Here is a 23,375-nt window from a genome sequence, read left to right on the forward strand (position 1 = left end):
TAGTTTTCTGTTTTCATAGAGTATTAGTATGATCATACATACCAAATTGAACTGTAAATTCTAACTATGTGACATCTGATTTTAAAAGTCCACAAAATTTGTTCTTTAACGGTGACTCAAAAAGATTAACCTAATCTAAAATACAAAATTTGAATTAGCTTATTTGGTGTATAAGTACACACGAGTTTGTGCACAAACCCTAATTGAGTAACTGAACAAGTTAAACCATCTCGGGGGTCCTAGTTTATGTATGCATTTATCAGTTGAAAGATACATAGGAGTTTTGTCAGCAGGAGTACAGGCATATATGTGTGATGGTAGGAGTAAAAGGACATAAATTTATTTTGGAATATTGTAACTTCTATAAAATGAACTCTTAGTTTGATTTTTTCCTTCAATATCTGGGCAAAGCAATATCAGTGGGAAACATAGTTGTGAACCATGGAAGGAAATGACGGACTTAATGAGTATCAACTAGAAACCTCAAAACTACTAAATTTAAAATAAAACTTATTTTGTTACACAGAGATCCTACAAGCCATAAGACTTTGCAGAAATGTCCTTCTACACAGCTAGAAGAAAAAAGAACTGTTTTGGAAGAACAGCCCCAGAAAACTACCACAGAGAAATTGGGTGTGTCAAATGCTCCCATACCTGTTAGAAGGCGTCTGGCGTGGGATGCTGAGGACACCACTGAAGACGTACAGAAACAACCAAGCGGGGAGGAGGAGAAGGAGGAGGAGGAGAAGGAGGAGGGGGACAAGCAGGTTAACGTGGAAGAGCTGGAGAAGCTGGAAGTACAGGAAAAGTCTAAAGCAGACAAGATCAAAGAAGAGTAAGTGTTTAAAATTAATCAGTATTTAGACGCATTATTGTTCACAGATAATAAGTATTTCATTTTGTCACTAATGATAGTGGTTTACATTTTTGGTTTCATGACTAATAAAAAGCAGATTTTATTTTAATGTCATGAAATAGACATTTCTACATGGTTTATATAATTTGATTCACTCAGGGATTTGAGTCACTCAAAATCATTAGTCCCACTGCACTAATTGGGAATTGAACACTTGAACACTGAATTACTTGGGGAGGAAGTAGTTAGTATTCTTTTTATTTATATCCTACTAATTATGATTTTCAAGATATGATTAACTAGATATCTCTGAAAGAATGACTTCCTTTATGACTTAAGGAAAAATAACTAATATTCTTTACTATCAGATGGTTATACGGAAAAAGAAAGAATTTTTGTGATGTTAAAATAAATGATTTCTGCGAATAGCTAATTTCTCTTGATTTATATGCCAGTTGTTTTGGGGAATGGTTCTCTACCATTGGTTATGGTGTTTTTTGTCCATAGTCCAACCCCCTTATTATTCATTCACGACTTTTGCAGCTAATGGAAGCTAGGCTCTGACTCAGGGGAAGAATTCTCCAGTATGTTGCTTACTTGCAGTGATCTCCCTTCTTTTCCAGTAGTCAGTTTCTCTTAACTGCATGTGGATTTGTTTCTTATTTTTTCAGAAGCAAAATGGCCTTCTCTTACAGGTTTATGCTTTAATTGCATAATGATGGCACAGTATTTTTTTTTTAATATTTTCTAGAGGACATGCTTCATAATTGTCTTAATTTGTAGGTCGGAGTCGTCTTCTATGTCTTCAGGGAAAGGAGGCAGGCTTCCTACTCCAAAGCTGAGAGAACTGGGTGGAATCCAGAGGACTCATCATGATCTTACCACTCCAGCTGTTGGTAATAGGCGGACACTGTACAGTTCTTACTTCACCTGCTTCCTCTACGTGATAATTTAGTTTAAATTGAAACAGTGGCATCTTCTGTATTTTTCCAGGTGGTGCTGTTTTAGTGTCTCCATCTAAAGTGAAGCCTCCAGTCATAGAACAGAGGAAAAGAATATCCTCTCAGGATGGCTTAGAAACTTTGAAGAATGACTTTAGGAAGGTAAATATTTACACTTTGGAGAAAAACATCTCTTTAGGAAGTGATTATTTTAGTCACATGCAATAAATACATGAGAGGTTCAGATTTTAGAAAATTCTGTTCGTCATATGTGGAGGTTATTAACTTACTTTGAGAAGGCAAAGGCATTGAATTGTTCTTGAGGGTAGTGCCATTGTATTTTGACTGCATACTTTCAAATATTGTCAGTAGTGACAACAGAGAGAGAGAGAAGAAAAACTATACTGTTGATTGTGCATCTACTCTGACAGTTTTGTCCAGGCACTGATTTAACTGGAGATGTAGCAGTGAAAGATGAAGGTAGAAATCCTGACCTTCACTGAATTCACATTCTAGAGGAGGAGGGAGACAGTAAACAGGATAATTAGGTAAAATACACAGTATTTTAGATAGTGATAGGGGCTAAGGAGAAGAATAAAGCAGGGGAAGTGAGTGGGACTTGGCCAGGGAAGTTCTCACTGAGAGGGTGGCATTTGAGCAGAATCTGAAGCAGGTAAGGGACTGACCTATATGCATATCTAGGAAGGCATTTTACAAAAAGAGCAGCAGGTGCAAAGTCCTCCAGTTGAGAAGGTGCCTGATTCCTTGATGAACAGGCAGGGAGTCAGCATGGCTGGAGATGAGAGCAAGAGAGAGAGTAGAATGGGCAGTGAGGTCAGAGGCGTAATGAGGGATTAAATTGTGTAGGGCCTTAGCGGTCATAGCAAACACTTTGCATTTTATTCTGAATAAAATGCAAAGTCTTTGGAGGAGCAGAGGAATGATATGATTTGACGTAGGTTTTTCCAAGCGTCACTCTGGCTACTGTATTGGGAATGGACAATAGAGGTGCAAGAGCATGTAATTGAAACTAGTCAATTACAGTATCCAGGAAAGAGGTGACAATCATTTGAATCATAATATTAGGTAGCCATACCAGGAGCTAGATTTGTTTTTTTTCCCCCATTGTTTACGCTTTGGTTGCTGGTAGGTAGAGGAGTCATTAAACCTGCTATACACAATGATTTCCCCCCCTTTTTTCCCTTAAAAAAGCTACTATCATAACATTAAATCCATAAGTCATTAAATTATCAATAAATTGATATCGATAATTCATTTAGCAATTGAATTAGCAGTATATTCAGTTAGCAATAAATTATCCCTGTCATTCAGTTGCCATTGTTTAATATCATTCTATCTTTTTTACCATAGGAGTTAACAAGAATTACTATCATAATATCCAGAAATATTTTTTGCTGGTAACTTTTAATGACATAACCTTGAATATGGGGCAGCAGCAATTTGGGAAACTTACGTGCAGATGATCATAATAGCTAGCATTTACTGAACACTTACTATGTTCTAGGCTCTGTGCTAAGTACTCTACATGTATTAATTTGTTCAGTCTTCATAATGAATCTGTGAAGTAAATATTGTTAATACTCCCATTGAGGTGAAACTGAGGTGATACAGCTGCCAAACAGTGAAGCAGAATTTGTCCCCAGGCAGTCTCTTCTCAGAGCCCACATTTTTAACTCTTAAACAGCACTGTCTCGTAAGACTTGAGAGTAGAATTTTCGTGGTATTGGTTTGTCAAGTACCATCTGTACATTTTGTAAATAATATTAAAAACCCAAGTGTTTGTTAGCTCACTTTATTCAGCAGATGTTTCTTATCCATTTACTTACATGCTAGATTCTGTGCTTGTGCTAATAAGCGAAAGTAGACATGGTGCATTGGACTTTCCATGTAGCTCAGCTGGTAAAGAATCCACCTGCAATGCAGGAGACCCAGGTTCGATTCCTGGGTTGGGAAGATCCGCTAGGGATAGGCTACCCACTCCAGTATTCTTGGGCTTCGCTGGTGGCTCAGCTGCTAAGGAATCTGCCTGCAATGCAGGAGACCTGGGTTCGATCTCTGGGGTGGGAAGATCCCCTGGAGAAGGAAAAGGCTACCCACTCCAGTGTTCTGGCCTGGAGAATTTTATGGACTATAGTTCATGGGGTTGCAAAGAGTCGACATGACTGAGTGACTTTCACTTTCAGACATGGTACCTGATTTTACTGAACCTACACCCCCCAAAAAGTAAAATTAAAACTAGTAATTGTTTCAAAGAAGTATATACTGCTATTCTGGAAGAAATTGACCCAGTAATGGAGATCAGGAAGCTTCTTGAAAGTCAAGGATGCTTCTTTGAAGAAGTCATAATTGAGTTGAGATACAGAGGAAGAAGAGCTAACTAGGTAAAAAGAGTGGGGAGAAGCATAGCATATGCCAGGATCTGTGGAGAGAAAGGACATAGGGTTTTAAGAAACAAAAGCCAGTCCTGTGTGTGGCAGGAAGCAGATGCAAGATGAGGTTGGAAAAGAGAGCAATAGTAAGAATTTCTTTCACCTCAAGTAAAGTAGAAAGCCATTGAAATATTTTAAATATGGGAATGTTGTGATTGATTCATGTTTTGCAAGTTCTGGCTGCCATGGAAGGCAAGAAGAGACTATGGATACCTCTGAAGGCCCATTGCAATAGTCCAGGTAGGAGCTATGATAGCTTGGACTAGGAAGGTGGGCACAGACATGAGTGAAATTAAAGAATTGTGTGAGGGGAACAACATCAAGGCCTGGTTCTGGGTTGGATAATGACTCCTAGGTTTCTGACTTACCCAGCAGGATTGATGGAGAGTGCTATGCACTGAGTAAGAGAACTCTGCACCACAGCCATCTTTGGAGGGGAATATCAGGAGTTTCATTTTCATTCATTCAGTCCACAATTTACTGTGCTCTTACAATGTGCCAAGCACTGTTAGGATCTGGAGATTCATTGATAATCAAGATAAAATCTCTGCTGTCATGAAACTTATATTTTCATTGGCAGAATAGACAAATGATTTTTTTTTTAAAGAATTTCAGATAGTAGTGAGTGCTGTGAATTAAATAAAACTGCAGACAACCTCCAAGGGGTGGGTGAGACTGTTTTTAAGTCATCAGAACAGGCACCTCTGAGGAGGTGACATTTTAACAAGACCTGGCTAATGAGGGAGGTGCCCAGTGCGGAGACGTGGGCCAGAGATTGTTTTCTAGATAGAAAGGACAGCAGGGGCATGTGTACAACAGTGACAGGTTCATAGCGTGAGAAGGCCTGTGGAGCCTGGAGGAAGGAGGCAGAGGAGAGGTGGGGAATGAAGGTGGGAAGGGAGGCTGGGTAAGGAGTGCGGATGTTATTCTAATGTCAGTGGGAAGCTCTTGGAGGATTTCAAGCTGTTAAATATAAATGTCTGATACACTTGATAAATAAAATTACTGGCTACTTAGTGGAGAGCACGTTATACTGGGGGAGAGTAGAAGCAGTGAGGCCAGTAAGGAGGTTTTTAGGTTCAAGAACAGATCATGAAGTCAGTTAAATTAAACCTGGAGACCCCATGTACTACAAGTATTCTATGGATTTAATTCAGGTTTTAACAATAATAAAACCAATTTGACAGAAATTCCAAATTCTCTATAAATATGTACAAAAAGAAAAAAAATCAGTTTTCATAAGACATCTTCATGATTAAAAAGGGAAGCAAGTGGAAGATTTGTGTTTTTTATCTTATTAATAGATCTTGATTTTTAAAAATTTGTGTTTTTTTGGTGAGACCTCAGGCTATCTCCCCTTTGAAGCAATAAGCCAAGCTTTCTAATTGTAGAAAATGATGCTTAAGATCAGAAAGTAGTGTTTTGAACATCGCATTGATAAACTCGAAGTTAATAACTAAAGGCAACAATTATAAGGAGTAATCAGGAAAATTTGGAGCTATATTTGATTTTAGTGGTTTACATTATTCTAAAAGTGAAGTTATACAGGGATTTTGACCCTCATGATACATAATCATTGTGGAAAAACAGAAGATACTGACCAAACCAAAAAAGTTAAAGTCATACCTACTGTAGAAACAGCCATTGTAGTGTATTTGTTTATTATGCTGTAGATAAGTTTTCATAATATATTTTCCCTCACCTAGCAGTGTATTATAAATGTACTTCCATGTCATTAATTTATAATTTGATTTTTAATTGTGAATATGATATCTGTAGTTATACTGTGGTTTTTTTAAAGGCTACATGCTTATTGCTGTAACATTTTTTAAAACTAGATGCCTATTGTTATATCTTAATTTTCCTGTTTTGAAAAATGCTGTAAAGAAATCATCCGTCCTTTACCTACATTTTTGTTCTTATTGTTGTTACCTCTTTTTATGTAAATATTCCTTAAGTATTAATTTTGGGGTCAGAGAACCACAGTATTAAGGCTTTTGCTGTGATTTACCAGCTCCCCTGTGAGGTTGTGCTACCGGTAGCACTGATGAGAGTGCCAGTTTTACTACATCTTTGTCAACTCAGGGTATTATAGTTTGTTTCTTAAAATTTATTTTTATAATTTGTTAAGTAAAAAATTAGTACTTATATTAATACTTGTATTTTGAAATTATTTGATGAGTGAGGTGTAGAATGTGTTTGCTCTTTGTAGTTTGTATATGAATTGTTGATATATGTCCTTATTTTACCTTTAAATTAGGTTTATCTTGCTACTTTTAAAGAAATATTTATGTAACAATGGTGATTCATTGTCAATCCAGTAAGTTGTGTATTTTCCCCAAGTTTGTCATTTTTCTTTTTCTTTTTTAAAGTATTTACATATTGTTTTTATTTAGCTAAATATCATTATATTGGTTGTTAGTCCTATAAAATCTTCCCCACATGAAGGTTTCATAAATTTTCCCCATATTTTTCCCTATTTCATTTATGGTTATTTGTGTATTTAAATGTTTGTTTTATTTATATATGTGTACCCACATATATGCTTTTTTTTTTTGTCGTTTAGAAAGAAAGTCGTGCTATATCCCTCCTGACTTCTCCAGCTGCTGGTATTAAAACAGTTGATCCCTTGCCTTTGAGGGAAGATTCTGAACCCAATATCCCCAAATTTGTTGAGACAACTCTTCCCGTTTCAAAAATGCCAGAATACCCACCTAACACACCTGGGAAATCTGCTTCTCCACCCTGCGCCACATCCTACTGGCATCCTTCTCGTCGAATTCAGGGCTCCCTGAGAGATCCAGAATTCCAGCATAATGGTAATTATTTAGGTTTTAATTTTCTGTCTATTAAAAGGAAAGTGCTATATTGATAGATACAAAGGCTGTAAGTATACCATTTTATTTAGTTTTAGTTAACATAGTAGATCCGGAGAAGGCAATGGCACCCCACTCCAGTACTCTTGCCTGGAAAATCCCATGGATGGAGGAGCTGGTGGGCTGCAGTCCATGGGGTCGCTAGGAGTCAGACATGATTGAGCTTTTCACTTTCACTTTTCACTTTCATGCATTGGAGAAGGAAATGGCAACCCACTCCAGTGTTCTTGCCTGGAGAATCCCAAGGATGGGGGAGCCTGGTGGGCTTCCATCTATGGGGTCACACAGAGTTGGACACGACTGAAGCGACTTAGCAGCAGTAGCAGCAACATAGTAGATCTCTTTAAACAGAAAAAACCCTCATCTTTGACACACTAAGTTGTGCTATACCCAAGTTCACTTTGGTCTAAGTGTGAGATGTCTCTGACGTTCTTTTCCAAAAATGTATAGGCAACCCATTAGATGCCAGAGCACCTCTTCCCCAGGTATGACAACCAAAGATGTCTTCAGACATTACCAAATGTTACCTGGATATAGAATCAAGTCATAAAATATTTTCCTTTGGTTTTATTAGCTATTGCTTTGCTCTTTTTTTATGTCCATTATTATTGTTGAGAAATCTGATGCACTTTTTATTTTTGATTTTTGTGGATGACTTTTTTTTTCCCTGACAGCTCTTAGCATCTTCTCTTTATTCCTAGTGCTCTGAAATTTTATGGTGGGTCCCTTTTCATTCATTTTGCTAGTACTCAGTAAAGCTCTTCAATCTGAAAAGTCATGTTCCTCAGTTCTGGGAAATTTTCTTAAATTATTTAGTCAGTAATTTCTTCCCCTGCAGTCTCTCTTGCTCCCTTCTGGCACTGTTATTTTTCAGATGTTGGACATGTTGAAGATGCTATTTTCTTATCTTAGCTGTCATATTTTCCATCTCTGTCTTTTTGTTTTAATTTGAAAGGGTTACTATTTTTTATCTTCTACTTGAGTTTTAAAATATGTTGCTACATTTTAAATTTCTAAGTTTTTTTTAAAAACATTGCATACTCCTTTTATATAAGCATTCTCTTATTATTTCATGGATAGCATGTTTTACCTGATTGAGGAGATAAATGATACATATATATAATGCCCCTATTTGGAATATGGTTTCTCCTTTCCCCTAATTGAATCTGGTGTCTTTCAGTCATAAAGTAGCTGTGATAAACCTTCTTTAGCAATAAGACCTCAATTCCTCTTTTGGAAGATGCGCTGTTACCCTGCTGTGCAAAATTAAAGATGGATCTGGTAGACTATTTTGTAGAAAGACAATTAGATTCCTGATTCAGTTTTCCCTTCCCTTCAACTTTCAGTGGTACTCAGTACTCCCAACCACCCAGCCATCAGGGGAGCAAATTGATTGCTTCTTGGTTTCCCTTCTCTGCTGCCTTAGGATTCAGCTCCATTGGCTATGATAACCACACACTCACTGCCTTCCATTTGCTTTCCACTTTTCAAACTTTTGTTTCTGTTTTCTTGTTTCCCATTTTCTTTTTCCTAGGTTTATATTGCTTTTGTACATGTGTATAGTCCAACTATAATCTTTAAAGAGAAGCTTATTATATTTCCTTCAAGTTAGATTAGTATTGTCATTGAGAAGAATCCCAGGAGGTTATCCCCTGTTTGTTTACATATTTGCTAAGCATATTATAAATTAATGAATGACCCTTTGGCAGGAATTTCTATTAAAGGTATAAAATTAAACTTTTTGACAGTCTACCTTCTCTTCAAGTTGACTGTAAGATACATTGTTGGGTGGCTTTGAAGGATAATTTCTTATGGCTTTTGTTTTTTTTTAAAGTGGGAAAATCAAGGATGAACAATTTCCAGTTACATCAGCATGAAGCCTTTAATGATGAAGGTATTTCAGTAGTCAAATAACACAAGATAACAGTATATTTTATTAGATAGTAGTTTATAATAGTATAATGATTTGACATTCAGTTAGCACTTTATAGTTTACAGAGTACTTCCATAGATGTCTTTTCATTAGATCCTTAAAACTCTGTGAAGGGGGTAAACTATCCCCATTTTATACATGAGTAAACTAGGCACTAAGCCTTGAAGAATCTGTTTTAAAGCAAATGGATGGCAAGAGATGCATCACACCCACCATCAGTACTCTGTTTTCCACCCTGGTTGACTGGTGGCTCAGGAATCGGCTTAGCATTACATCCATCATTTTCTTCAAATGTCTGTATATTCTCAAAAAATACATGATTAGGGAAAATGAGTGTTTTTCTCTTGTGTAGTTTTTATTCTGAAAAATTTGGTTACTGATATTGGTGGCAGGAGGAATTTTGAATTCTTGATGTTGAACAATTGAAATTACTATTTTAATGCAACCTAAGAAGTATAAAATTACTGTTTATAAGTTTTGAATTTGAAAGTAAATTTGAATACTTTATGTATTATGGCTTCACACACATTGATGGTTCTTTCCTCTTAGCAAGTTTGACACTCCTTTCAGAATTCAGTGAGCTAGAAATCAAGTTGTTATGTTTTGAAATGCCAATATCTGGACACTGAATCCTATCTTGTTTTCTTTTTAATGGAAAAACAGTGTTTACAAATAACTTGATAATTGATTTGCTTACTCAGAATGAGAAATTTCAGTAATAATGAAGGGTAGCATATTAAAGTCACATCATTTCTATATTAAGTGAAATTACTTTAGAAATGTGATGTGGGTACCATGTGAAGGTATGACATTTCGTTTTTAAAATGTGAGGGTTTCTTTTGCTCAAACAGCTGTGCTTTTTAAAGTAGGACAAGATAGTATGATGATGAATTGTTTCCAAGTAATACCAAAATCACAGTCCATGTGTTTGTGTTAATGACATAGCGGGAGTTCAGAAAAAAAACAGAATGCTCATTTAATATTGAAATGTTTGATTTCTAAATATGATAAACTTGGAAAATTACTGTGAATGATCCTAAAAATACTAATCTTATATTTTAATAGATTATGTGTTTCTGATAGTCAGTATTGACATTACAGAGCTTGATGCTTTTAATTTTCTTTTGATGTTTTGAAACATAGTATTTTTATAAGAGATTTTTTGCACTGAATATAATTCTTTCATTGCAGATGAGGACAGATTATCTGAAATTTCTGCTCGCTCTGCAGCTTCTAGTCTTCAGGCTTTTCAAACTCTGGCACGAGCTCAAAAAAGGAAGGAGAATTTCTGGGGCAAAACATAACTAGGCAGACACCTAGTTGAGTTGCTTTTATCTGGGGGAACCATTGGCATACTTTTTTCATTATTGCTTTACTATGTTAAGACTTCAAGTATTTGGATTTTTTGCTAACATTTCCCACTTAAAAAGAATTGGTTTTTTTTTTTTTTGCAATACTCAATTCAGTCTACTGGAAAATTTTTAACACAGGTTCATGAAATTTTAACTTTTGAAGGATTCTTTTTGCATCTGTTCCCAAAGTATAAAGACATAGATTATGTAGTTCTTCACATGTTCTAATTTGTATAATGTGTCAAGGCTAGCTGGTAGAATTGTGAATTTCCCCTATCCAGAGAATATTCATAAATATGAATAAAGTAAAGTAAAAGTTAAAATCTAAATGTGAATATAGATTACCTGAAGAGTGGCTTTATGTATCTTTACAATTGTAGATGTCATAAAATGAATTTGTTGTTCCTTTACCTTTTGCTGTGGTGTTTATTTTAGTACCTTCTGTTTGTGGTTGCAGTGTTAAAATAATTGTACTTCATATTGAAAATACTAGCTTTTGTATATACTTTTCTTATTTATGTAACAGAGTTTGCTGAGAGAATATATTTTTTATCTTTGTGTGTATTCTGTTTGTATAAGGACTTTGGCTTACATTTGAATAATGTCTGAATTTTGAAAAATTTGTATAATGGAAAATTAAAACTTTGTAGATATTTTGAAATAAAACGATCAACTGTTTCAGTTCTGTTTGTTTCAAGTGTTTCAAGGGTTTGGCTTCTCTAGAGAGTTATTACATGGAACAGATGATTATCTTTTAAAAACATTTTACTCACAACAGCTTAAGCACTTCATACTTGTTTTGCATTTATCCAAATGCAGCAAAACTGAGTCCACAATGTTTTTGCACAAATATAGGAAAAAACATAGAATTTCCAAGGCAGACTCATTTTTTTAAAATTTGACATAAACTTTTTGATTATACTTCTTTAACTCTTAGGACGTGTTCTGTGGTCTTACTCTTTATCTTGCTTGTTTATCATTTGCTTAATTTTCTAAAAAATACGGATTTCATAAAATATAATGCATAAAATATTTACATAAATATTTACAATAGACAGAAGTTACTGAAGATAATACACAGAATATTGATGCCTGCTGGTTAGAAAACAAATGTATAGTCTGTGTTCTAAAGTGCTTAATTTGGTCAAGAGTGGTTTTGCAAATCACTGGTTCACAGTAAGGGCCTTAAAGGTCTTATGTTATCATGAGATTATAAAGAACTGTAGGCATACAAACTATTTGCTTACATTCCACAGACCTTTTAAAACTGTTGATTTAAAAAGTTACTAAGCCCCAGCAATCTCACTACTGGGCATATACCCTGAGAAAATCAGAATTCAAAAAGACTCATGCACAATTATGTATAATAAACTGCAGTTATTAAAAATTTTACAGTTCAGGGACTTCCGTGGTGGTCCAGTGGTTAAGACTTTGTCTACCAATGCGGGAGGTGCAGGTTCGATCCTTGGTTGGGGAGCTGAGCTCCTACATGCCTTGTGGCCAAAAAACCAAAAACATAAATGATACTGTAAAAAATTCAAAACAGACTTTAAAAATGATCCACATAAAACAATCTTTACAAAAGTATATAAAAATTTTACAGCTCATTGAGTTTGGAAAGAATGTATACATCTGCGAAACCAACACCACAACCAAGACACACTGCATTTCCATCATCAAAAGTTTCCCCATTTCGCTTTGCAGTTCAATCCATCCCTCCCACCCCAGTCCTCAAAGGAGATCACTAATCTGCTTTCTGTCAGTTTATAATAATTTTATATACATGGAACCATCTTTTTTATCTGACTTTCATTCAGCATGTTTTTGGGTCATCTATGTGTTGGGCACCTATGTTCCTTTTTATTTATTTATTTTTCTATGTTCCCTTTTAATCCACTCACTTATGGTGGACTTTTGGGTTATTTGCAGCTTGGGACTATAATGAATCAAGTCTACTGTGCAAATCTTTGTATAGAAATAAGATTTTTCATTTCTCTGGAAAATCCTAGGTAATTCAATTTTTTTTTATCTTTAACTTCAAGTATATGGTACACCCTATTATAAATTGGTGATTTGGTTTTTTTGTTGAAATTGGTATCTCAAACTAGACAGGGGAACAAACATCAGGATCACAACGGAAGTAGCACACCAATTGCCTCTGTTCTTTGTCCCTATCTTCACCCCAGATGCTGAGATGCTCATATGTCCCTGGTTGAGAGCTCAGACAAAAGTGCACATACATATAATTCAAATTTTGTATATATGTATGGGAATGGATATTCATGTTGAATCTCATCTCAATCTTGTGGGAGTCTGAACTCCCAAGTTAAGAACTCCTCAAGGATGATTTTTGAGGATTAAGGGTAAAACATGATAAACACGCTTAGTGGGGCTTCCCAGGTGGCTCAGTGGTAAAGAATCTGCCTGCCAAGCAGGAGACCTGGGTTTGATCCCTGGGTTGAGAAGATCCCGTGGAGGAGGAGATGGCAATCCACTCCAGTATTCTTGCCTGAGAAATCCCATGAACAGAGGAGCCCGGTGAGCTACAGTCCATGGGGTCACAAAAAGTTGGACATGACTTAGTGAATAAATAACAACAACAAAACTTGCTTAGTACTTGGAATGTATTACCTCGAGATTTAAGTATATATATTATCATTTTACAGATGGGAAAACCCACTTAAGTGGCTGGACTAAAACCTGATAGCTGGTGGGTTCGATCTAGGTCTTCTTATTCGATCTATCCACACTGCCTACTCTGGAGTGTTTATACTAAAATTGTGAGTCCTACTGTGATTCAGTTTTCCCTGGTTGATTCATTTGGAAGTTAATTTTTTTTTTTTTTTTACTTCATCATCTTAGAAGATAAACACTTTTCTTTCTAGTCAGATAAAAAAGTATATGGGAAACAAGTTATTGTACTGGTAGAATCAATCAGAATAAAAGCGAGTTAACATTCAAAACAAACTTGTTCTCATATAAGTAGTGTTGCAGCTGGTTACTCAGGGAGCTCAGGATGGATTATGTACCTCTGTTGCAGTTGCAGACACCCCCAAAATATTTATCACAACTTCTAGAAGTTTACCAAGGGAACAAATACTCTAAAATGGTGAATGATCCCAGAATCATTTATGTTTGGTTTTGGAATATGTTTTAGGACCTTTACATGTGGTGGCATTAGTCATGATGGCGTGCTCAGGGCACAGTCTTTGTCATCGCTGCCATCATCGCTCTTTCAAAATGAGTCAGTGGTGCAAAGGCTACCACAGGCAGAACAGTCCCTGTCATTGGATGAGCTAGGGTTGTGCCCTGCCTGAGAAAAGAGCCTGCAGTCTAGCCAATCGAATTAAAAGCAAGCCAGTGGTATCTTCACTAATGGTGATCCTGTAATCTGAGTTGACCTTATGCATCTTTCTCCTATGGTGAATGGAGGCATAGAAAGCTCCAGCCTTTTTTGTTCCTTCCAGATTCAAACTGTCTTAAACTCTGTTTCATATTTCATTTCCACCTGATCCTACAAGTCCTGCTAAGGGTAGCAGCCTCTCTCAAACAGAGGACAGCTCTCCTGCTATACTACACCTGCTATGATACAGGTAAGAAGAAAGAGTAGTCATCCTAAACCTGGCATCCATTCCCTGGTGGTGCAGTAGATAAGAATCTGCCTGTCAATGCAGGGGTCACAGTTTCCATCCCTAGTCCAGGGATGTGGACCTGGTCCACATGCTGGGAAGCACCTAAGCTCCACAACTACTGAGCCCACGAGCTGTAACTACGGAAACCTGAGTGCCCAGAGCCTGTGCTCCACAACAAGAGAAGCCATCGCAATGAGAAGCCTGAGCACCTCAACCAAAAGTGGGCCCTTCTCACGGCAACTAGAGAAAGCCCACACAAACAACGAAGACCCGGCACAGTTCTAAATTAACTAAATAAGAATTCTTTTTAAAAATGACTATATATAAAAATGGAATCTGCTTCTCTTCCACTAAATGCTCCTTACCCATTACTCCTCAGGACCATATTGAAGTGTGTTCTTGGCAATTGAGAGAGGCGTGGGGTCACCTGGGTCCCTCTGGAAGTCAGAGCAGGAAGCTAACAGACATAATGATGTTTGGGGAATTCGAACCACACAACCAATTCGAGCCACATAATGGACAATTTCGATAATCTTGGGAAAATTTTCAGTTTCTGACTATATATTTTACACCAAGTAGTATAGTGAAGCTGACTTTTGGGTCAATTGCTAAATATTCAGAACTTTCGTGAGCAGGTTGTTAAACCATCAGTAGCTTGAAATTGACCATTTGAAAATGGTGGGCTAGGGTTTCCTCCCCATTACCCCCAAAGGCAGTTTATAAACTTACCATGGCAGCCACTACACAAATCTCTGTGTTGTTTTGTTTTGTTTTGTTTTGTTTTTCATATAATTTGCCTGATAGAGAAAACAATCTACTTCAGGAAGGAGAAAAGAGCAGCTCAAGATAAGCTGCTATAAGATTTACTAAACCTTTCACATCTTCCTTGGCTTATAAAAATAAAGTGGTTTAGTTTCCTTTCTTGGCTGAAGTCTACCTAGAAAATAAAAATAAGCCACAAATCGCAGATACTAGAATGTAAAGGGACACTATCCATGATCCACCCATAAGACTACCCAGAGATGGGGCCTGGGAATCTGTATATGTCTTCCTTGGGTGATTTTGATATTCAGGTAGTTTGGGAACCACTGGTTTTGGGGTTACAGTGGAGTCCTAACTCAACCTTGAACAAGCTGGTTAAACTCCTTTGAGTCTGCTTCTCACCTATAAGACTTAACAATTAAATGACTTAAAGTCTGTAAGGATATTTTATGTATGTTGCCCAAATGTCATTCTGCAACCAAGCAAAAGCCCCTCTCCCCCAAGTACAGAACCAAGCAGTTAATGATTAGGACAATAGAGTGTACCCACAGCAGCCCCCTAAGCTATTCTGCAGGCAGATCATCCAGGCAAGACATCTGAAGATAGAGTCAGCCAGTCTGTACTCAACAAAGAAGGAGGCAGAACTCAACCTCCTGCCTCAGTGATTCCCTGAGATTCTCTCCCCACCCCCCATCTACCATTTTTTCCTTTAAAAACTGTCATGGCTGAGCAGAATCTTTGGAGTTGGTCTCAGGACATGAGTCTACCTTCTCCCCAGACTGCTGGCTTTTCTGTTTAAAGTGACTTTCCTTTCTACTACACTTGCCTCTCGAATTACTGGTTTATGAGCACCGAGCAGCCAAACCTGGGTTCAGTTACAATTCAATTGAAAATGTTACTTCTGTTATTTTGAAGGCAATTTTTATTAAAACAATGGGAGAATGGGGGCGTCTCTGGTGGCTCAGTGGTAAGGAATCCACTTGCCAATGCAGGAGACACGGGTTTGACCCCTAATCGGGGAGGATCCCACATGTCTCAGAGCAACTGAAGCCCATGCTCCACAACTATTGAGCCTGTGCGATGGAGCCTGAGAGGCACAACGACTGAGCCCATCCGCAGTAGCTACTGAAGCCCAAACACTCCAGAGCCTGTGCTCAGCAACAAGAGAAGCCACCACAGTGAGAGGCCTGCACAAGACAATTAGAGAGCAGCCCCTGCTAGCCTCAACTAGAGAAAAGCCTGCACAGCAATATGTATATATATGTATTATATATATACTTAATATACATAATATATATAGATATAAAACAATGCAAAGGGAGAAGCTGAATTTAAATTTAAAACCGGAGACAATGTATTCTGACTTCGTGGCATCTCCTATAGCAGCACTGTCTGCCATGACCTACATTCAGCTCACACAGCGGCAGTTTGGGGCAGGGGTGCTGAAATGATTTGTCTGTTTCCGTTATGTGGTAAAGCAAAGAAGACTGTGACTCTAGTGTTGTGACTCAGCGATTCTAGAAGGTGGAATCAATTACCTGATACATGCAAACTGTATTAGAGGAACCATGAATTGGAGATGTTATCAGGTATGAGTCAGACAATGCAGAGATAGAGGACTCATGATAATTACTGATGAAAGGAAAGATAGGTGAACTTGGTCCCTGAATGAACGCACAGTCAATAAGGATTTTCTACATTTGCTACAAGCTTTTTTTTTAAGAGATGAATTAACTAAAAACTCAGTTTTGTTAACTTTTAGAAGGAAATATAAACTAACCTAAATGCCACACACTATGGGAAAATGTAGAAGCACCACACTCATAAATTCAATTGCAGTCAGAGGCTGAACATATCATCCAGGAAAATTTTGCCCATAGTGAGTACCTTAGCAGTTAAGGTTCCCGTTAAAAATTACTGTATTCAGGTCAAAACATCTAAGGTTCTGGAAAAAAACAAAGAAAATTGAAAATAGGTTTGTATGACGGTGCTCACACTTTTGTTCCGTAAAGAACCAGTAATAATTTTAACTTGTAATTTTGCAAAGATGAAACATCCAAAGTACTGTACTAATTGGAGAGTATAACCCAGCATTAAACACTGCAGCTTGATCACTTAATTACAGTGAATTGTAGCTGCCAAGACTTTAAAAGCATCACAGGTCAAGGCCTTAAGAACATATCAGTTTTTTTCATCATTCAGAATGAAGCTGTGGGGACCAAGAAAAAATTTTGTAATTTTTTAAATTTGGATTTGTGTTTATAGTTTGAATAGTTAAAAAATTAGTAAAGATTAATATAGCAACATGTACAGTTCTTTAATTACTTAAATAATATGTTAAAAAAAACAACTTAGAAGCAGAACACTTTTGATTAGAGAAGCTCCTAAAAATCTGACAATCCCTATAAGTTTAGTGATTATGTTCATTTATTTATTCATTAAACAGCATGCAAAAATTCCACAGAAATTTTCTGCCATGCACAATATTAATCCTGGTGTCTCTTTAGGATTAAATAAGTCACTGTTGCAAATTACAAAATAATTTGCTATTCATTTAGTTTTTTTCTTAATTCCATAGTTGGAGAAAAATCACTTTCCACTCATGATTTATGGATTTTCAAATTTTCTGAAACAACTAATTTCCATTGCCTTCTCTTTGAAAGGCATTGTAGCCAGCCAGCTGCTGCTGCTGCTGCTGCTAAGTCGCTTCAGTCGTATCCGACTCTTAGCACAAATCCAAGCTCTTGCTTGGATTTTCCAAGCAAGAGCGCTGGAGTGGGGTGCCGTTGCCTTCTCCAAGCCAGCCAGCTAGTCTTCCTTTTTTCTGCATCACGTTCCCTTTGTTAAACTCTGTTTCCTAGTCACTAATAACAAGTTCAGGTCTACATGGTTGTGTGTGTGTGCGTGGATGTTTGCATGTGTGTTACTGATGATACTAGAACACTACTGTTCCTTGATGGGCACTAAATAAGTAAGAAATATAAACAAGTCTTGCACGCTTTTTCTCTACCAAATCAAGCTGCTTTAAAGAACATTTGCCCTGTCTCTGCCTTCTGGTTTTCCTGGGCTCCAAGATGCCAGTTTCTCTAGAACTCACATTTCCTTTGGCCTCTGAGGCCATCTCAAATCGAGACTTGACAAGGATTCAAGGTCAGATGTGTTAGAGTATATTACCATATTTTCCTCTGGGTGAATGGTACAATCTCCATAAGTCTTCCTACAATAGATTTTCTTTAACAATATTAAGAATACAATGAAGCTGGAAAAAAACAAACACCCTTGAATATTCATTTTAAGCAGACCTATGCTCTTGGGCCAGATAAAAGGATGTTTAAATATTGGTTCTGCCTCTTGTTTGTTGTGTGATCCTGACAAGTGACCTATCTTCTGAGCTCCAGTCAATGAGTATATTAAGTAGGGTAAGAAGCATAAGTAGTTTTTAATGGTTATTGTGAGAATTAAAGAATTCCATGCACCTGAAGCACTAATGCTGCCACATAGTTAGAATTCAAAAATGTTAACTATTTTCTATTTTATTTCATAAAATTGCTCAATTTTATTGGAAATGAGGGAAGTTGGGTGGAATGAAAGTTATTTCAATTTAGCATTTAAAACATTTCTAATTAGCAAGTGAGACCGGAAGTTAGAGCAGTGGCCTAAGGACCAATGAGGGTCAGTCCTAAGAGGCACAGTACACTTATGGGCCTCTTTTTTGTCTCAACCCTGAATACTGTCTCTTCTCTGACTCTTTTCTACCACCCACCCAAATGGAACTAGAAAGAGAAGTTTAAGAGAAGAGATAGGGTGCTGTTCACATTGAAGCCTGCCACTACAGCAATGCACCTACCCTGGAGATTCAGAGAAACATCCAGTAAATGAATGTATTGCTAAACCAGTTACCGGGCTAGATAACTGGAGCTTGGCACAGCTGGGAAAACTCTGGGAGCTCATATCTGAGCACTGAGGGTTGAGGGAGCTCCCATCAGTCACTGACTTAAGGATGCAGGATGGAGAGAAAGTGAATAAGCATCAGTAGCATCAACATTCTTGTGACTCCTGCATAGACAAGAAAGCCCTCAGGCCAAGGAGAGCAGGTGCTGCAGTTGGAAGGCAGCCGGTGTACAGCAAAGAGATGGAGAGGCAGGTACACAGGAGCGCCTGTGTTTGCTGCAACGCTGTGTTCTTCTGTTCGCTTGTTTGCCAAAAGTTTTATTTTTGTTTTAGATTTGAAGGCTTTGTTAACAAAAGAAACCACTGGTTACACACATTTTCAGTTTTTTATATAAGATTATTTGACTTAATTTCAATATGTAGTCATTAAAAGTAAAAGATTAATTGAGTAGGTCTGTTACCAAAACCGGGGTCTGGCTGCTCGCTGCTCAGAAGACTTTAAAGACAGTATGTTGGCCGAAAGGAAAGGTTGCTTTATTTTGGATGTTGGCAACCGAGGGAGAGGGCAGATGTCTGTCCAAAGGCCAAGTTTCCCAGCTGACGAGCAGAGGGTAAGAGCTTTTATAGACAGAGGGACAGAGCTATATGCAAAAGCAGCACAGTCAGCTCTGACGGTTGTCTTTAAAATCGGTCACCGGTGGTCTGATCAGCAACATCTTGATTGTTTTAGGTACAGTTCATCTTCAGTTCCAAAGTCAGTTTGTTTTCATTTCTTGAGGCCAGTTCTCAGAATTGTGGCAGCTTATGTCATGGCTATAGTCTGGTTATCATGTTGTTAACTTTACCTGGGTTTTCAATATCTGTAAGACGGCTCACTGGAGAAGGCAATGGCACCCCACTCCAGTACTCTTGCCTGGAAAATCCCAGGGACAGGGGAGCTTGGTGGGCTGCCGTCTATGGGGTCACACAGAGTCGGACATGACTGAAACGGCTTAGCAGCAGCAGCAGCAAGACGGCTCACAGAGTATGGCTCAGGATATTATCTATGGCCCTTGAGAAGGAACTAAAGGTCCTTGGCTATGCTTAACGACTATATGATTATTATTCTGTCTCCTTTGATTCTTTTCCTTTGTTTCTACATTTTCCCACTTCTCGGATTAAACTTACTCTTTGCCTAAAGTTTTCCGCAGACAAAAGGCAGGCTGAGAACATGGTGGGGCGGATCGGGACCACAGAGGGTCCTGCTCTGTTTCAGATCCACAGAGGATTCCTACATAGCACTGTGTACACAGCAAACAGACAGCAAACGCTAGCCATTACTAGAAGGGGAATGACAGAATTTGTCACCAAGTCCAAACTCAGGTGCTCACCGCATGAGAGGCCAATGGATCCAAGAGACACGGTGTTGACGTGGAGCGACCAGAGAGCAACCCTGGTCAGAGTTCCTCAGTTGCTTCCACAACCTCTTGCCTGTTCACAGAGAAGAAAGAAGCAAGAAAACATAGAGGCAGCCTTAGAGGAAAGAGTACCAGATGTCTGCCTGTTACCAAAGTAACCAGAATAAACCAAAACCTAGCCATCGTGTAAGTCACATTAACGTGACTTCCTAGTCCCATTAACCTGCAGCCTTTCTCCAAAAGGTTGGAGTTTTTCTTCTATGGGAAGCTTCCCAAACTGGAGCTGAAGCTTCCCACTATCAAAGTTACCCAGGGCTCTTGCAGGAAAATTTAGAATCAGATGCCTCAAGTTCAAGGGAGTCACCAGGCTTCTTCATTATCAGAGTGTTCCTCTCCTTTGCAAAGTGATTCTAACTGCCAGCTTATTTAATTGTGAGCCATTCAGGGGCCATTGCTCTTCTTATCTTAACATATCTAATATATGCCCCAAAGAGCTTTCCTTTATGATAGATGAAATATTTCCCATTTTATAAGTTTGATAACACCAAAACATAAAAGAAATAGGCAAATTCTAACACAAATGACATAAATTCCAGCATAGATGCATAAATGAACTGATTCTCAAATCAGTAAATAAATTTACCCTACAAAACAAAAAAACTGATTCCAACTAGGGTAGGCTTGCCCCACAGTAACCAATTCCCCAGTGAACCAGCTCAAGGTAGAGTCCAACAACACTTCCTCTCTCCAGCAGGGTACCCCAACCAAATTGGCTTGTTTTGTAAAGGAAAAGCCCAAATTAAGGGGGAAATATATTCCTGGTGTATACACTGGAGCAACTTACTCTCCAAAATCAAGCCCATCAACCCATAACAGAAAAGGTGACACAAAAACAAACAAACGAACTGGCTGAACTGGCTAGACTTATCCTATCCTTATCAAATCCGTTGACTCAGGAGGAAGATGGGAGGGAGGTTCAAAAGGGAGGGGATATATGTATACCTATGGCTGATTCACACTGAAGTTTGACAGAAAGCAACAAAATTCTGTAATTATCCTTCAATAAAAAGAAATAAATACATTAAAAAAAAATCCATTGACTCAAAGTTTGTCAGTTCCTTGTCTCAATTGCCAAGTGCTGGGGACAGTCGGTGCTGCTTCAGGGAATCTTGAAGGAAAGATCCTCAGGACAAATGGTCCCAGCAGCTGCTAGGGCCTTGCTCCAATATTCTCTGACTGGGGCCGGCTAGTCACAAGCAGCAAGGCTCCTGGCTGGCTAAGCCAAATTTGTGACCAACTCAAGCTTGCTCTGCTTGCCACATGACAGGCCAGTGAATCTGAGAGACAAGGTGTTGAGGCAAGAAATATCACTTTATTTGGAAAGCTGGTTGACTGAGAAGACGGCAGACTAATGTCTCAGAGGAACCATCTTGCAAGGTCTGGATGCCAGATTCTTTTATAGAGTCAGAGAGCAATGAGGAACTAATGTCTAAAGGCAGCACAGAGAGGGAGAGGCAGTGGGGAAGGAAAGGGAAAGGGTCTTCAGTCTTGCAAAACCTCTCTGGGAACGGCCAGCCTTTGAAAGAGGTGTGTTTATCTGTTTTTGTTGTAGTTATTCACAGGTAGGCAGGGTCAGATTATCTCTCTATGAGTGGAACAAAAGCACTTTCGTTTACAATCAGGTAGAGGATGCTGAAGCTCAATCTCCAATACCTTGGCCCCCTGATACGAACAAACGGATCATTAGAAAAGACCCTGATGTTGGGAAAGATTGAAGGCAGGAGGAGAAGGGGATGACAGAGGATAAGATAGTTGGATGACATCACTGACTCAGTGGACATGGGTTTGAGTAAGCTCCAGGAGATGGTGAAGAACAGGAAAGCCTGGCATGCTGCAGTCCATGGGGTCGCAAAGAGTCGGACATGACTGAGCCACTGAACAAAAACAGAGGGTCTGGGTCCTCTGAGGCAGGTTATTATGTATTGGAGAAGGCAATGGCACCCCCAGTACTCTTGCTTGGAAAATCCCATGGATGGAGGAGCCTGGTAGGCTACAGTCCATGGGGTCGCTAAGAGTCGGACACGACTGAGCGACTTCACTTTCACTTTTCACTTTCATGCATTGGAGAAGGAAATGGCAACCCACTCCAGTGTTCTTGCCTGGAGAATCCCAGGGACAAGGGAGCCTGGCGGGCTGCCGTCTATGGGGTTGCACAGAGTCGGACACGACTGAAGCGACGCAGCAGCAGCAGCATAGCAACAAAGCAATTGTTCTAGTCAAAGAAACAGTTTCTAACATGGAGTCAGAATTGGCTTCTCTGCAACATAATCAATGGGTTTTATGTGACTTGTTCTTTGTTTATATTATTTAATTAAATATTCAGAATGATCTTATGACTTTAGCTCCCATCTGCCTTTAAGAAAATGGAGGTTAAATTGGAATCTGAACCCAGCTCTTAACTCTAAAACCTATATGTTCCTCTCCACTGCCATGGAGCAATGGAAAGGGTACCTACAGCCTTCCCTCAAGCTGAGAGTTAACCGACTGCAGTAGATTTCTGAGGTCCTCAGAACTAGTCAGGGGTAGAGGAGGAATTTAAAGTGAGGTTGATCCAGTTCTGGGCTTCAGTGTGAAACCACGAAGTTACTCTTTCAACTCCATTGCTTTTTCTGTTCTGCCTCTCCAGATCAAAGCAGCCTCCCCCTCTTCTGATACTTCAGTCTCATTAAGGACTTGTTAAACATCCTTGTATGCACATTGATTGCAAATGCTTATTTTTTTTTGGAAAGGCATCATTGCCAAACTGCTTTCAAAAGTAGGCCAGTCAAGTGCATTGATTCCAATAAAGGTCTTACTAAATTTGATTCCCCTTTGAAAAATTGCAAAATTGTCATAAAAATACCATTGGAATTAAGTAGGCTGGATTTCTCTAAACGAGATTCCAAGATAAGCACCAGGCTCTTAGAACTTGAGATGTCTCAGCGGGTAACAGATAAATGCCCCTGCACCAAGGTGCCAAGGCAGTGATTTCTCTGGGCAGTGGCTCAGTTCTTAGTCACCAAGTACAGCATTTACTGTGTCTCCTCTAGGGTACAGATATTACTGTTACTGTGAACAAGGGAATGAGAGAATGCAACCAAGAGGATTATACAGCAGCTAGAGCCAAACTATTGGAGAAGGAAATGGCAACCCACTCCAGTGTTCTTGCCTGGAGAATCCCAGGGACGGGGGAGCCTGGTGGGCTTCCATCTATGGGGTCACACAGAGTCGGACACAACTGAAGTG

At 38.5% G+C, this 23,375-nt stretch overlaps 1 protein-coding gene across 3 annotated transcripts in view; it reads left to right on the plus strand.

Moving 5' to 3' along the window:
* Nucleotides 1–11,086, plus strand: part of SAXO6 (stabilizer of axonemal microtubules 6) — a 28,681-nt gene extending 17,595 nt beyond the window's left edge. For all 3 annotated transcript variants that reach the window (XM_086400093.1, XM_086400094.1, XM_086400095.1), the window contains 6 exons: nucleotides 527–835; nucleotides 1,640–1,752; nucleotides 1,850–1,959; nucleotides 6,814–7,066; nucleotides 8,958–9,017; nucleotides 10,248–11,086. In XM_086400093.1, coding sequence (XP_086256219.1) covers nucleotides 527–835; nucleotides 1,640–1,752; nucleotides 1,850–1,959; nucleotides 6,814–7,066; nucleotides 8,958–9,017; nucleotides 10,248–10,360 — 958 coding nt within the window. In that variant the 3' untranslated portion in view covers nucleotides 10,361–11,086. The remainder of the gene's footprint in view (nucleotides 1–526; nucleotides 836–1,639; nucleotides 1,753–1,849; nucleotides 1,960–6,813; nucleotides 7,067–8,957; nucleotides 9,018–10,247) is intronic.
* The last annotated feature ends 12,289 nt before the right edge of the window (nucleotides 11,087–23,375 follow it).

The sequence above is a fragment of the Bos grunniens genome, chromosome 5, assembly GCF_055505025.1.
Source record: "Bos grunniens cultivar Pamir isolate PY7600 chromosome 5, Bosgru_T2T1.0, whole genome shotgun sequence".
Classification (NCBI taxonomy): domain Eukaryota; kingdom Metazoa; phylum Chordata; class Mammalia; order Artiodactyla; family Bovidae; genus Bos; species Bos grunniens.